Raw genomic sequence first — 16648 nt, forward strand, 5'->3', positions numbered from 1 at the left:
CTCAGCAATCATCAGGCTCAAGTGAGTTCTATTTCAGCAATCATCAGCCTCAAGTGAGTTCTCAGTTGTCATCAGGCTTAAGTGAGTTCTAGGCTATTATCAGGCTGAAGTGAGTTTCATCTTTGCTATCATCAGGCTCAAGTGAGTTCTATCTCAGCTGTCATTAGGCTCAAGTGAGTTTCATCTCAACTATTATCAGGCAATATTGAGTTCAATCTTAGCTATTGTGAAGCTCAAGTGAGTTATCTTAGCTATTATCGGGCTCAAGTGAGTTAGTGGGACAGGATGAGTCATATTCAGCCATTTATAGAACAAGGTAACTAATATCTCAACTATTCTTGGACTTTAGTGAGTTGTCCTGACAGAGTGAATTCGTATGTTAACTATTGAAACGGGGCAAGTTACAACTCGATGATTATTTGAACAGAATGATTTTTATCTCAGCTATTCTTATGAAGGAGTAAGAATCAGAAACCTACGAGTTATCTCAGTAACTTGGAAAGGAACATGGCGTGTGTTCTCAACAGATCTCCTTGCAGGCTAGATTACGTCCACTTATCTCAAGGAAAAGTTCTTTTTGTTGAAACTTTATATTCACAAATGACCTCCAGGTGGTACAAGATGAATTCTCTAATGAGCTGGGCAAGCTTTAGATTATCTCAGCTGATATCAATCTCAGCTGATATCAGACAAGATCTATTAGATTATCTCAGCTGATATCAGACAAGATTTATTGATATTACATTGAATTTTTTATATAAGGACAAGTTCAGTTATCTTGTTTGATCTCGCTGCCTGTATATGACCTACATTATAAGTTAATACACTTTAGCTGGCTCATCTGATGTATAATTCTGAAAGTCTCAAGTAGGCCATCATCATGCTACATCAGTCATCGTCTCTGAGAGGATTAATTTAGTTTACTTTTAGGTTTGGTTATCCATATTACAAAGACACAGGACAGTGAGGGATCAATCTCAAAATATATCCAACTCGTGTACAATAAACATAAATATATCAAACTCGTGTGCAATAAACATAAATATATCCAACTCGTGTGCAATAAACATAAATATATCCAACTCGTGTACAATAAACATAAATATATCCAACTCGTGTGCAATAAACATAAATATATCCAACTCGTGTACAATAAACATAAATATATCAAACTCTTGTACAAAAACATAAATATATCAAACTCGTGTACAATAAACACAATTACAGCTGAACTTCGGTATCTCAAACACTGATATCTCGAATACCATGGATACATTGAAGTGATTCAGAAGTCCCAACGATGTTTTCATTAAGTATTTTACCCTCGATATCTTAAATCCTCGGATATCTTTAAGTTTTTCTCGGTCTCATCAAGTTTGAGATAGTGAGGTTTTACTGTATATCATGTCTGTATACTGTAACAATAAACACAATTATGTCATGCATTCCGCTCCAGATAAATTGAAATTCAAGGAACCAGATGATTATTTTTAGCCGAGTTGCAACGAAGTTGGAACTCGGCTATGGGTTTGGTAATGCGGGCGGGCGGTTAGGCGTCAACAATTGGTTTCCGGATGATAACTCAAGAAGTTTACAATCTAATCAAATGAAACTTTGATATATTGTTGGGTACCAGGTAAGAAAGACCCTTATTGATTTTGGAGAAAAATGGTCAAAGGTCAAGGTCACAGTGACGGAAAATAAATGAAAATTTCAGAAAAATTTGGTTTCCGGATGTTAACTCAGAAAGTTTAAATCTTCATCAAATGAAACTTTGCTATATTGTTGGGTACCAGGTAAGGAAGACCCCTATTGAATTTGGAGAAAAAGGTCAAAGGTCAAGGTCACAGTGACCGAATATAGAATGAAAATTTCAGAAATATTTGGTTTCCGGATGATAACTCATAATGTTTAAATCCGAATCAAATGATACTTAAAGATATTGTTATGTACCTTGTAAGGAAGACCCCAATTGATTTTGGAGAAAATAGGTCAAAGGTCAAGGTCACAGTGACTGAAAATAGATTTTAAATTCCAAAAAAATTTGGTTTCCGGAGGATAACTCGAAAAATTTGAATTTGAATCAAATGAAACTTGGATATATTGTTGGATACCAGCAAAGCAAGGCCCCTATTGATTTTGGAGAAAAAAGGTCAAAGGTCAAGGTCACAGTGACCAAAAATAGATTGAAAACTTCAGACAAATATGGTTTCTGGACAGTAACTCGAAAAGTTTAAACCTGAAATTAGTTCTTCACAATTATAAATCTGACACATCATTCCTGACTTTACAATGTATCCCATGCAACTCGGCTCATGCACCCATGGGTGCATATATTGATTTTAAATGTATTCAAAAGAAATTAACTTAATCTCTTTTGTCCATTTTGGAAACATAATTTTGTTACATTATAAATGCATGCAAACCTGAACCTTGTTGGTTTGTCACACGGACCACTTATTTACCTGGTGTCCAGGCCACTTATTTACCTGGTGTCGCGGACCACTTATTTACCTGGTGTCGCGGACCACTTATTTACCTGGTGTCCAGGTCACTTATTTACCTGGTGTCACCGACCACTTATTTACCTGGTGTCCAGGCCCACTTATTTACCTGGTGTCGCGGACCACTTATTTACCTGGTGTCCAGGCCACTTATTTACCTGGTGTCTAGGTCACTTATTTACCTGGTGTCACGGACCACTTATTTACCTGGTGCGTGGACCACTTATTTACCTGGTGTCCAGGTCACTTATTTACCTGGTGTCACGGACCACTTATTTACCTGGTGTCCAGGTCACTTATTTACCTGGTGTCGCGGACCACTTATTTACCTGGTGCGTGGACCACTTATTTACCTGGTGTCCAGGTCACTTATTTACCTGGTGTCACGGACCACTTATTTACCTGGTGTCCAGGTCACTTATTTACCTGGTTTCACGGACCACTTATTTACCTGGATTCACTGACCTTGATGACGACTGATGTAAACCTTTATGAAAACAATTTGTTACCAGCTCAGCTGGCTGTCAATCTACTTCTAATTAAGGGATATTTCCAATGTAATTAAAATCAGATTCTAAAATACGCTCACAATCGCTACAATAGGAGTATACAGCACGAATCTAAGAAATCTGATTTTATTTAGATTGGGGATATCTCAATATAAGCAATTTCGAATTAACCAACATTTTGATGGAAAGGAAAGAAGAAATTGTTGTTGGGGAATTATTTTTATTTCAAAGTAAGCAATATTTCAAAATGCCCAATTTCAATATGGAAGGAATCAGCTGTATTTGTATTCAATAAGTACATTCATACTAACTATAGTGACAACAATGTTCTACTACAGAATACAGAGTTCACTCTACACTGACAATGCATGTTTCCTGTGAAATTGTTTGTTATGACGAGCATTTATTTATATTTCTGTCAAGAAGTAAATATAGTTAAATATTATGGAAATTCTCTCTCAGTTTTCTCCATTTGGTCTGTCAATAGAACTTTTATCCCGGCAACATCAATCTGTATCTGTATTACAAAGTTTTTAATATTTTTGTGTAGGAAAATGTATCATATAATAGCCTATAGATGAGTTTATGAATATAGTGCCAGAGTTATATGAATAGGGATCATGTTATATCTGTTATGTCACATGAATTATTGTCAGGGTTATTATGAATACACTGGTATTTCAAGAAAAAAAATTGTAGCAAGACGTGTATAAAAAATGTATATTATTCTGTAGTGGTGGAATAAAATTTCTAAGCAATTAGTAGGAAAAAAAGTGAAGTTTGAATTTCTGTTTTTATGATAACCTTCCTGTATTAGTATCGTGCATTTTATTACTATCTTACATTCAGGTATCAACATCCAGTGACGACCCAGTTTTCTTAGATGATCCTCACAGATCAGCCAATCGGCATTCACCTCACCAGTCACCAAAGTTATCTAGGTCACCCAAGCAACATCACGCCCAGGTTAGGAGGTCGTCATCTCCAGCGCCCGCCATCCCCTCCCCTAACCAGGCACGACCCTTCTCTTATGTGTCTGCCCTCCCCAGCTCCCCACAGCAATCCAATGAACATTTAGACTTAACATCCCCAGGCTCACCGACATATGAACCCATCAAACAATCATACCCTCAAAATGGACATCATGGGGATGGTCAACGTCGTAAGTCTTCCAATCTTGATGTCAGAACTGTTCAGCCTTCCCATAATGCTCCATACCAGAGGCCCTCCACGGGGGGTTCTCCAAATTCTCCTCGGAGACAGTCCATGCCGATTAGACCTGTCACACCTCCCCAACATTTGAGGGACACAAACTTTCCACAACATGTAAAGCCATTCGTCCCTGCCCAGCTTGATGTTATGCATGAACAGGAACCGATGGGACCATCTGTGAAAAAACACAGACCCCCAAGCTTCCCTGCACCTCCCAACCCTCTGTCTGGTAGTATAAAGGCCCATGGAAGCATGCGATCCCCCTCTCCACCTCTACCCCCACCCCCCTTAGAAATGGGAAGTGGACAGCAGGTTTCCGGTCAGCATTTTGGAAATAGGCAGGTTTCTGGGAGTGAGCCCCCCACCCCACCCCCAATCTCAAAAATCCCAGGTAACAGGTCCTCTGTGACGTCGTTTGAGCTGGGTAAGAAAATGAGGGAAGGTTCAGTGGACTTAAGTCCCTTAAATTCTCCCACTCATCACTCCAGCTTTGCATCCCAACTCAACAAAGTCCAGCTAAAAGCTGCCGGAGCACCACCTGCTGAGCAGGAAAAGGAGACACTCAAGCATGTTGCCATGGGGATCGCTGCTGAGCTTGGGAAGGTACAACTTCGGTCTAGTCCAAAAGATGTTCCCAAAAGTAGTATGCCACAGGGCAGTAAGGAAACTTCGCCTGAGGCACTTCTAGTGAAGCTGAACCCAGTCAAGGCCACAGGTACTGTATCAAGATCTAAAATGTCTCATACAATAAAAAGAAACTGATGTGGAGTAAATGCAGGTGACCTATTGCTATTGATCAGCATCTGTCGTCATACATTACCAATTGAACATTATTAACTTCTTGATAATTATCACTCCAAATTCTTTTCAAATTTGGTAGAAAGCATTTTTTGAACAGGGGCAGGGCATACATAACCTGCCAAAAATTGACTAATTTTCAAAAATCTTCTCTACAACCATACATCTGTAAGAAAAACAAAATCCATAGTGATGTAGAGCAGGCCTCTTCCAAAATTATAAAGTTCATGATCCCTGGGTAGAGGTTCTGACCCCAGGGTGGGGCCAAACATGGTGTATAGTGTATATGTATTGTGTGTATTTGTAAAACATTTAGATAATATCGTCTTTAATGCTCTTGATACTAAGGGATATTCCAGAAATAAATACATGGGGGGGGGGGGGGGGGGGGGGGGGGCACCTTTTGTATATACCAAGCACCCATAAAAAAAAATAAAAAATTACCCCACGATCCATCAAATTAATAAACTCATTTTACAATGACCCATCTAATAAAAAAAAAAAAACTAACCAGACCCACCACAAAAATATTTTTAAAAATGAAAACGGTACAAATCTCGCGAGGTTTTCGGGACAAACATTCTAGTCAATGACGCGGTAATGCCTGTGCGACATTGTATCACAGTAGTTCTGTAGAAACGATGTCACATCAACAATCAAAGGCATCTATGGCGGGAATGTTGGAAAGATTGGGAGTCCAAACGATGCTATTATCATGAAATGGGTATGGATATGTTTTTCCACGAATCGTTCGTCTTCTAATGGAGCCCGCGCCCGGAGGCATCACACCGACTGATAAATATAACGCATCGGTACCCTCGTATAAATCAACTAAGGTTTGCCTATTTTTATTAGAAAACGGAATACCTATTGGTTTCAAAATATTCTCAAAATCGATGCACTGTAAACTGTAATAAAGGGACCCTATTAAACGCCTCTAATTTGAAGAGTGCCGTAATGGAAAGTTATGCGCTGCAAAGAGCGACAACTCGAATAGTTTTATGTTACTTTCGATTTCGAAAGCACGTTTTCAATTTTCCCTCCGACGTTTTGTAACCAACACGACAAGAGCGACAATAAAAATATTCTGAAAACTCAACACCCACGTAGCACAAAATAAAACAATAGAAACTACCCACTACCCATAATAAATATTTTATTAACAATCCCACCACGGACCAATTAAAATATGAAAAAATACGACCACCCACACAAAAAAATATCATTTGCCGCCCGACCCCCCCATTTGATCATTTCTGGAACAGCCCTAAATTAAAACTAAATGGATATTTAGAAGGAGTAGGTCCACCTTTACCAAAATTGTAAATTTCATGATCCCCGGCAAGAAGGGTTTTGGTTCCAGGGTGGGGCCAAAATTATTGTGTTTATTTTTTTAATCATTTGAAAGACTTCTTTTTTATGTTTAAACAATATTTATTCAAATAATTTGATGGGATTGGGCAGCAGACTTAGCCTATATAAGCCCCCTCCCTATAGAAAAGACTTCTGTAAGTTTGCCGATACGGTATAAAAACTAAAGACATATTTAGGGATATACAGTCAAAACTGCCATAGCGACCCACTGTATTAAGCGACTCAATGTCGTATGTGACCTTAAAAAGTTCCCCCCAAGACGTTATCTATATATTTTACCTGTATTAAACGACCACCTGTCTGACGCGACCAACGACCATGATTTTTACAACCTTTTCGTGTATTTTCACGAAATTTTACCTCTATTTAACGACTGTGCATTTTACTATTACAGCGTGATTATTACTTTCGATTTCGGTTGAGCCGACTATTCTGGGAATTATCGCCCCTAAAACTTTCGTTTTCAAACGCACGACTATTCTGGGAATTTTCGCCCCTAACACTTTCATTTTAATACACATAGTTTGGTGTTGATGTTGTGTAGTCGGCCCTCTGAATAAATTATTATACCCAAGCTGTCAACATGCAGTGTCGTGTGTGGTTAATTAATAAAACCCGAGTTGTTGTTTATTTAACAAAATCAAGGATCAGGGAATCAAGGCTGGTGTATTTGAAGGTGTGAATTTCGACAAATTTTAAGAAGTGCCGAGTAGGCTAGATCGGAAATGAAAATCTATCACTTGTTATACCATTATGTTTAACAGAGTGAAAAATTTGTCCGATTGTGATATAAACCAGGTAAATATTATGCTTAGGACTGAAATTTTAAACGGAGTACTGTGTATTCGCAGTTTTCCTGCATGAGATACTCGAGGTTTCCAGAATAATGACCGGAACTAGCGGCTCACTTCGACATGTCCCGAGTATTTGACACGTCCGAGTTCAAGAAAGTTGCCTGCATTAGTTCTAAGCTTAAAAGATTTGCTGTGCATGTACAATGGATATTGTAATTTATTTAATGTTTCTCAAATTGAATAACATATTTCCAGCATGTAGGCCTATTGTACAAAAGGAGACGCAACACTTCACCATTTGCTTTCTTACCACTAGCATTGCATTTTTTAGTTTCACTGTACAAGTAGACTATACCTAAATACCCTTTACAACAAAGTGTTTAAGTTTTAGAAAATTTACATGCAGTTTATAAATAAGTTATAAATCTCGTGTAAATGTGCAAAGTTTGTCATTCTTAAATAGATTAAATGTAATTTTTGATGAATAATAAATTATGATACAATACATTGTATTCTAGATTTTTAACTACAGTGTATTAATTATTTTATTTTACAACTATTAAAACCGTACTTAATATTCTTAATGATAAATTCCAAATACATGTACAGTAAAACTCGAATATAGCGAACACGGATATAGCGAAATTACGGCTATAGCGAAGTGAAAACGATTTCCCTGGCAAATTCTTTATATATTCTATATAAAAATCTGCGTCTATAATGAACACGGATATAGCGAATTTACGGATATAACGAAGTAAATTCCTATTCCCCTAGAATTAAGATTGAACGTAAAAATGACTTTTTATAACGAATTTATTTTTTTCATTTTCAACTCTGTGATTTTTAACAATCGTTTTCCATTGACATAAAGGATCCACACTTATTCCGACATTTCTGTTTGTATTTTTTCATGAAAGGTTGTTAACGCAAAACAATACTTGCACATACGTTTAGGAAATATATTATCGGTATTGTTTACTATTATTGATTGCATTTATTTTATCGTACACTCATTTATTTGTGTAAAGCAACAAGTAAATGACAATTGCAATAGACTGTACATGTATGTATTGCACAAACTTTTGTTGACATTTCTCTCTCGACATGTTCTTGCATGACTTAATAATCTATCAAGATAAAATTATCATATATAAATCAATGTGTATATTTCTTGTATAAAAATATTTCTTCTCGAAAATATATAGGCTTCATTTCTCTTAAAGACAATACAAACGCAAGTATATCGATTGCTGCTTTCTTATATAACTGGTATACATGTTGAATAAAAAAGTTTTATAACGAATTCGTTATATTTGAATTATGAATTATGAATTCGCTATAAACGTATAGCAAATAACGCTTATAGCGAATTTTTATGGAGGGTCCTCAGAAATTCGCTATATCAGAGTTTTACTGTAGTCATTTTCTCCATTGTACAAATTATTTGCGAAATTTTATCCTTTAACTGCGGAAAATAGGCAACCTGTATTAAGAGACCACCTGTCATATGTGACCTTTTTTCCATTCTCCGTTGGACGGTCTCTTAATTTAATACAGGTTTGACTGTACCAAAATTGTGAATTTTGCCACCTCAGGGCTTTGACTCTAGCACAGGTCCAAATTAGTCATACCGTGTTGTTAATGTTACATATATTATGTAAAGTCTTTCATCAGTATAGGCACTTTTGGAAACATATAATTTTTAAGAACCCATCTTTAGCTGAATATTAGAATTTAGCTGAAAGGACACATCGCATGTTTTTAAACTTTTTAATTTTTTCAGCAAAATTAATTCATTTCATGCCTAAAACTACTTTACATGTGTTTTAAATGAAACAGTTTGCGTAGTTTTCGAGTTTGAAAGCGATGAAATTCAAATCTTGCGATATGCATATTTTCTTCGATATTTTACGCGCCATTATCTGTGACGTCATATGCGACCTCGAGCGAGAAGATTTGAAAACAGTTGATAGTCATTTCATAAACAGATTAGATTTAATTGACAAACAAACAATTATCACATTAACAGTTTGTAAATAACACTGCATTAGGGTGTTTTGTGCCGTTTAAGGGTGTACTTGCTGTCAGTAGAGAAGATTTGGACTGTGTTTTTTTCAATTTTCGAAGGAAGGTATGAGGGACAAGACATGAATATTTTTGTCGGCACAACGACTTTGCCATAAAAAAAAAAAACCAGTAGAATTTGTCTCTGTACTTTTTCAAATAAGCACTTGGACAAATACGTAGATAAACTGCGAGAAAATGGTTCTATCGAAGCTACGCACTGTTACATATAGGCCTACGGCATATGCTTTCCGTTCTGCTCTCGAATTCAATACACACTCGCACCAACTGACCTTCACCTTGTAACAACATATAGGCAGAACTTTGCTAGCAATGTCTACCAACTGGTAGTTTTAAAAAAGAAATTTAAAGATAAAAGATAATTGAACTTTCAATTATAAATAATAAAATATAATATTTCCCGACTTTGAATTGAATTATAATGCTTACATTTTTTTTAAGGATCGCACATGTGTTTACAACAACAGCACGCCGCGCTCCCACTTCCTAAGTAACAACGTGTTGATAACAAAAAATAATGATCAGGCCTAATAAAATTGCTTTAATAAAATAATTTAAAAGTGTTGTGATTTTCACAATAAGTTTGATCATTATTATTATTTTTTCTTTTTCGAAATGCACCCGTGACAGTAGGCCTAGTTGTCAATGATACATAATCGTATCATAATTTAGGCCTATCTAACTTCTCCAAAAATAAATTTAATAATAATTGCACTGTTTATTTTAGAAAAGCAACACCGCTAATTATAGTTGTTTACAGAAATGGCATTACCAAATTGTGTTTAGACAGTGATCCGATGTAAACATTATTTACTCGCAAATTTATGCAGATTTCATACTCGCTTTTCTCGCTACATTTGGGTCGCTATGCACTGGTGGTTAAAAGATATAAGACTTGGGAAATTTGTCAACATTGAAATAAATGTTATCCATGGTAGATAAATTAGGCCCCTAAAACCCGAGTTTTTAAAAATATCTAACACTACTTTTACAACAAGTTGATGGACAAAGGTCGCATATGACGTCACTGTACCACGTGACTACCTATCTAATTATCTAGGCTTTTTGAAATTGGGGCTTAGATTTAAGTCCGTATTGTGGCTAATTATCGCAATACTTCAGCGAACGAACTATTACAATTAATTTCTATAAGCATAAGGAAGACAAAATGCATATAATTCTGTATACTTTGAAAACACGAGATGTGTCCTTTAAGGATGTTCTCTCCTGGTTTGAATTTTTTCAGAAGTATCAAACTTTTTTGATAAACCATTTTAACTGATACATCTTTATCCGAAAGACATTTAAAACATAAAAAAAGAGTATGTTAGTGTGGACTTTAAAGAATTACACCCCTCAAAGTTGCCCCTTTGCTGAAACTTAATTTTTCATGAAAATCACCAATTTTTACAAGAAACACACTATAAAACAAATATTAAAGACAGAATAATCTTGGTTTTCTTTTATTTTATGAAAATTAAGCATAATTGATTATTTCAATAATTTTTACATAAAATATATCACCAATTCTACAAAAAATCAAGTATTAATTAACATAATTGTATAAAATATCACACAAATTTGAAGACCTATTTCATCAAAAAATTCAACCTAGGGAGAATCTGTATCAAACTTTTTCTGAAATTACTAATGCAGATTTGAATCATATTTTTGTTTAATTTAAATGAAAAAAAAATGTGTGGGGTAGTGTGCATTGGAACAAAGATTTGCACCATTTTGTGTCCCCACCCCCCTTCTTACACTGACATACATTCTAAACAATAACAATATACGATTTGTTATAAAATGTTTATTTTTCAATTCCTATTTACAAATTCTATATATTTATTTCATTATATGATAAATAATCAGAAAACATAAATAATATACATATATGCAATACTAATTCATTTATAACTACAGAATGTGTAAAACATATGCCCTCGCATCAGCATTTTCTAATGTCCATGCACTGTGACCTTGATCTTTGACCTTCTGGCCCCAAAATTGATAGGCATCTTTCTTTCTTTGTATATATCCATATGTCCAAGTTTGGTTTGAATAGAATGCAAAGTACTTGAGTTATTATCCAGAAACTACTTTTAACAGTCAACTTCCATGTGGCCATGAGGAAGAAATCTGCACTTCCTGGTATGGTTCTTCATATGATGATAGCACAACTCATCCCTCTCACTGTGGTTACCAAATGAATGTAGCTAAAAAGAAAACATTGGAACTCAATTTCTATCAATACTGTAAATTCTTAACAATAGAATATTGGGTTTACCACCACACTGTTAATACACCAACGTCAACTAACTCCAATTTTTGTCTAGCCAGGGATTATATTTCAATGCCTTGCTCAACAAATTGTTACTCTTAAAGAATTTCTTATGCAAAATGTTATATATGAATTTGTTAGTGCATAAATGACTGTTTATGAAATATATGCTGAAATTCTAATCAGGATTTTTTTTAAAATGTGCATTTTCAATACCCTATAAACAAATTTTAATATTATAAAAACTTTTTGACAATTACACTTTGAAGGAATATTTAAAATAAAATTTTGATAAAATAATGTAATTTTCCAGAACTGATTAGAAACAAATTATTGATCTAGTAGCCCAAAAGAAACATATCTATACATGTATATATAGTCAACAAAATTATCTTTTGTTTTAACTAATTTGTACATGAATGGCGCTCCATAATTCTCTAGATGGGAGAACCCCCCCCCCCCCCCCCCCCCCCCTTTTCCCTTTGAACTCTTTTTAATGAATTAAATTCGCTGTATACTTTGGCGATTTTTTAAAACAATGATATAGATTACACTTTTTAATCGAAATGATGCTTCAATAATGATACATTGAACGTTAGGAGCAAAATTCACACGTGACCAACTAGGCGGGATCTGGAAGATTGCAGATCAATTTAGGTACAGTTCTACATAGTTTGTAGATTTTATTTTCATAAAAAAAATTCTTGTATATTGAAAAACTTACAAATTCATTCAACACTATATCAGCAACTCTGGTTCGGGTACTACATCGCTAACATTCTTCCATTCTCCCCTCTCGTCTGACACTATGTACAGTACTGTACTGTGTCACCATGTATGTGGTTGTGTCTGCTTGTCTGTAATTTTCTTTGTCTGCCACTCACTTGTGAGAATATCGGATGCAGCCTGATCTATAACTGCTGTTTTACTTCTAACGAATCGCCCATGTATGTTTCTGGACTGCTTTTGAATAGACTTTAAATGTGGCATCGTACAGTGTGCGTCTTCGAGCTCGAGTTTGTTTATAATCGTAAACGTCATCATGAATGTCATAAAATGAGAAAATAATGTGTTTTAATTAATTTTTGTTAGTTTATTAACATTACTTACAAACAAAAACACATATTAATGTTCTACTTCTAATAAAACACAGGCATTCCCAGATTTACAACTTTAAAAAGTATGGCGACCCACTCGCAGTAAAATTACCACGAGAGTACATCCTTAAGTTATGCAGAACAGAACTTTTTTCTAAATTTTGTAGCCCTTGGTACTAGTGATACCTATAACTATTGCTGAGGTGACGACAAGGCCTGTGGAACTCTTGCTCTTGTTAAGCATTGTATAAGATATTGATTTAATAATTTGACTTGAAGAAAAATGTTCTGTTGTAAAATCATTAATCTATGAAATTCTTAAAACTCCTTGCTGTAACACGGGGATAGACATTAACTTTTTATTTCACTTACGCTTTGGGAAAGTAAACTCAAACTTTCACTTGTTCGAATGAAAAACTTTGTTGTCCGAAATATTTTTACTCTAATACATACACCTTTCAACCCGTAATTTTAATTATTTCCTTTTATATGGTCAACCACAATCCGTGAATAGCCCAGTCTACCAAATGTAAAAGCTAGGTTACAATTAAAAATTTGAAATAAAATGTATCAAATTAGATTTTAGTCAATAACTGTAAAAATTTGCATAGATGCTATCAATTCTGTAAATTATATTATGGGTAAGAAAATACAAAGTACTGGCAATAGACGGTATCATGGTAATTTAATAACTTGTTGTATATGTGAGACTGTATAGTAATTTAGTAATTGTTGTTGCATGTGTGAGACTATAATAATTTAGTAATTGTTGTTGACTTGCAGGAGGAAGTAAAACTACACCAGAGAGTGAGACTGAGACAGGGGTCAAATTTGTAGCAAAACTGAAATCAACTGGGGGACCAAAACCTTGGGAAAAAGGTACTGATGTACACATTTCTTAGAATGTCCCAGAACTCAGACCAAAAAACAACAACTGTTGTACACATTTCTTGGAGTGCCCCAGACAGATTAGAAGATATGCACCAATTGTGTGTAAATTTCCTTTACTTTTAAATCATATGGGTCATGAAGCTACATTTTACTTGTTTGTTTGCTGTTGTAACATGTGATTCGAAAATGTAGTATAGGAATTTTGAGTTAAGGAGGACTATTCTCTTAGTGGAATCAGAGTAAAAACTTACTTTATTGAAATCAATGACCCTTGTCTCCAACAGAACAATATCAAAACACAGAAAGATTCTCATAAGGTCTAGACCAAGCAAAAAAGATCTCAATTCTTAGGCAACTCGTGTCAATCAGACTATCAATGCATTGAAAAGGGAGATAACTCAAATTTCAATTTAGATACTGAAGATAAATGATATAATCATTGAATGGATGGTTGGTTTTCTTCACCTTTCATGGTAAAACATTTCATAGTAAAGTAATATATCTGAACAGAAATTAACAATTCAATTGATATATTTCAATTTTTTAATATATTGAACTCAAACTGAAAAAGGAGATTAAATTTGCCAAGCATTACAGGAATTCGCTTTAATAAACAGAGGATATTCAATGTATTGTTGTTGGGTATAGAATTTATTTTAAGAGTGAGACAGGATTTTTAAAAATAGTTTCACAAGTGCGAAGCACGAGTGAAAATATCAAACAGTCCTGTCTCTCGAGTTTAAATCTAGGCCCGACATTACACAAAATATGTCATGTACCAGAAAATGCTATATAATTTGCACTTTTTGTATTTAAAAAAGTTTTCAACATAACTTACTATAGCATGCAGCATTGTTGCCAAATTAAGTCCAACACAGTAAAATGTAAATGTCACAGATATGCAGATGCATGTCAATCAATATGACGTGACATCATCTGGTACATTTTGCAAGGCATGACGCATTTGATAGGTGGATCAAGCATTCCCCCCCCCCGTGAAAATTAAATTATTTTTGGGCATTCAAATAAAAAAAACCATGAAAATTCAATTATACATAATGTAAAATGAAAGTGATATTATGTAATTGCAGATAATTATTTTTGGCAAATAGTCCCAGTTGTTATTTTCACAGTGTGAAAATAACACTTTTGTGTGAAAATAACAACTTTTATTCAATGGATAAATTCCAGTATTTCACTGTTGAAAATGTAATAACAGGGTATATCAAAATTTGCACAATATTTTACTGATCTTTTTATGGGTCATTTTAGATACCCTATGACTATTTTTTAACAACAAGACTAAGAAAATTAATTGTATTGTAAATTGAATACCCCTACATTATTTACCAATGGTATTGTGTGAAAAAGTCAAACATAAGATGTAAAGTTTGAAAGAAAAGATACTTTTGAAATGTACAAGATATAAGAATTAAATGTTAGAAGAAATTCAGTATATCTTGTATCTTAATAAGTTAATTTAGAGGTGCTTGTTCTGGTTTGTTAAACAAGATGGAAATATGTTCATTTATTGTACAGCATTAGAAATATGTTCATTTATTGTACAGCATTAGAAATATGTTCATTTATTGTACAGCATTAGAAATATGTTCATTTATTGTACAGCATTAGAAATATGTTCACTTATTTTGTATGCTGCAAACTGGGATATGAATGTACAATTGTTGACTATGGTAACAGTAATTATGTGACCAATCCCCCACCCCCAAGGGATCACTAACTTAAAGTAGAAGGCGATAGCTTAGGGATCACTAACTTAAAGTAGAAGGCAATAATTTAGGGATCACTAACTTAAAGTAGAAGGCAGTAATTTAGGGATCACTAACTTAAAGTAGAAGGCAATAGTTTAGGGATCACTAACTTAAAGTAAAAGGCAATAGTTTAGGGATCACTAACTTAAAGTAGAAGGCAATAATTTAGGGATCACTAACTTAAAGTAGAAGGCAATAGTTTAGGGATCACTAACTTAAAGTAGAAGGCAATAATTTAGGGATCACTAACTTAAAGTAGAAGGCGATAGTTTAGGGATCACTAACTTAAAGTAGAAGGCAATAATTTAGGGATCACTAACTTAAAGTAGAAGGCAATAATTTAGGGATCACTAACTTAAAGTAGAAGGCAATAGTTTAGGGATCACTAACTTAAAGTAGAAGGCAATAATTTAGGGATCACTAACTTAAAGTAGAAGGCGATAGTTTAGGGATCACTAACTTAAAGTAGAAGGCAATAATTTAGGGATCACTAACTTAAAGTAGAAGGCAATAATTTAGGGATCACTAACTTAAAGTAGAAGGCAATAGTTTAGGGATCACTAACTTAAAGTAGAAGGCAATAATTTAGGGATCACTAACTTAAAGTAGAAGGCGATAGTTTAGGGATCACTAACTTAAAGTAAAAGGCAATAGTTTAAGGATCACTAACTTAAAGTAAAAGGCAATAATTTGATCTTGAGAGAGCTCTCATAATTACTACTGCCCTCAACCCCAGTCAACAGTTGTAAAAAAAAAAATAATAAAAGAAAAAAAAACTAATAAATCTGTACTGCCCTCAACCCCAGTCAACAGTTGTAAAAAAAAAAATAATAAAAATAAAAAACTAACAAATCTGTACTGCCCTCAACCCCAGTCAACAGTTGTAAAAAAAAAAATAATAAAAATAAAAAACTAACAAATCTGTACTGCCCTCAACCCCAGTCAACAGTTGTAAAAAAAAAAAAAATAATAAAAATAAAAAACTAACAAATCTGTACTGCCCTCAACCCCAGTCAACAGTTGTAAAAAAAATAAATAATAAAAATAAAAAACTAACAAATCTGTACTGCCCTCAACCCCAGTCAACAGTCAAGAAGAAGAAAAAACTAACAAATCTGTATTGCCATTGAACCTATTCATATAAATCATAGATATGAGACTGTAAATTTTACAAATGCTGCTATCTTGATTCCTTTCAGAACAAACATTTGTGCATCTCTTGTGTTGTAGTGAAATAGCAAACAGTACATTATTGTTTATGCGAAAGGAATTCTAGACCTTTTTCATTTTGATGAAATACCTTCATGCACAAAAAATGTCTGCATTTC

At 34.3% G+C, this 16648-nt stretch overlaps 1 protein-coding gene across 8 annotated transcripts in view; it reads left to right on the plus strand.

Annotated features, from left to right (window-relative positions):
* The window catches only part of LOC125660033 (unconventional myosin-XVI-like), a 95707-nt gene that overhangs the window by 57076 nt on the left and 21983 nt on the right, over positions 1 to 16648 (plus strand). For all 8 annotated transcript variants that reach the window (XM_056149753.1, XM_056149752.1, XM_056149755.1 and 5 more), the window contains exons 32-33: positions 3863 to 4940; positions 13441 to 13536. In XM_056149753.1, coding sequence (XP_056005728.1) covers positions 3863 to 4940; positions 13441 to 13536 — 1174 coding nt within the window. The remainder of the gene's footprint in view (positions 1 to 3862; positions 4941 to 13440; positions 13537 to 16648) is intronic.

Source organism: Ostrea edulis, chromosome 9 (genome assembly GCF_947568905.1).
Source record: "Ostrea edulis chromosome 9, xbOstEdul1.1, whole genome shotgun sequence".
In the NCBI taxonomy this organism is placed as follows: Eukaryota; Metazoa; Mollusca; class Bivalvia; order Ostreida; family Ostreidae; genus Ostrea; species Ostrea edulis.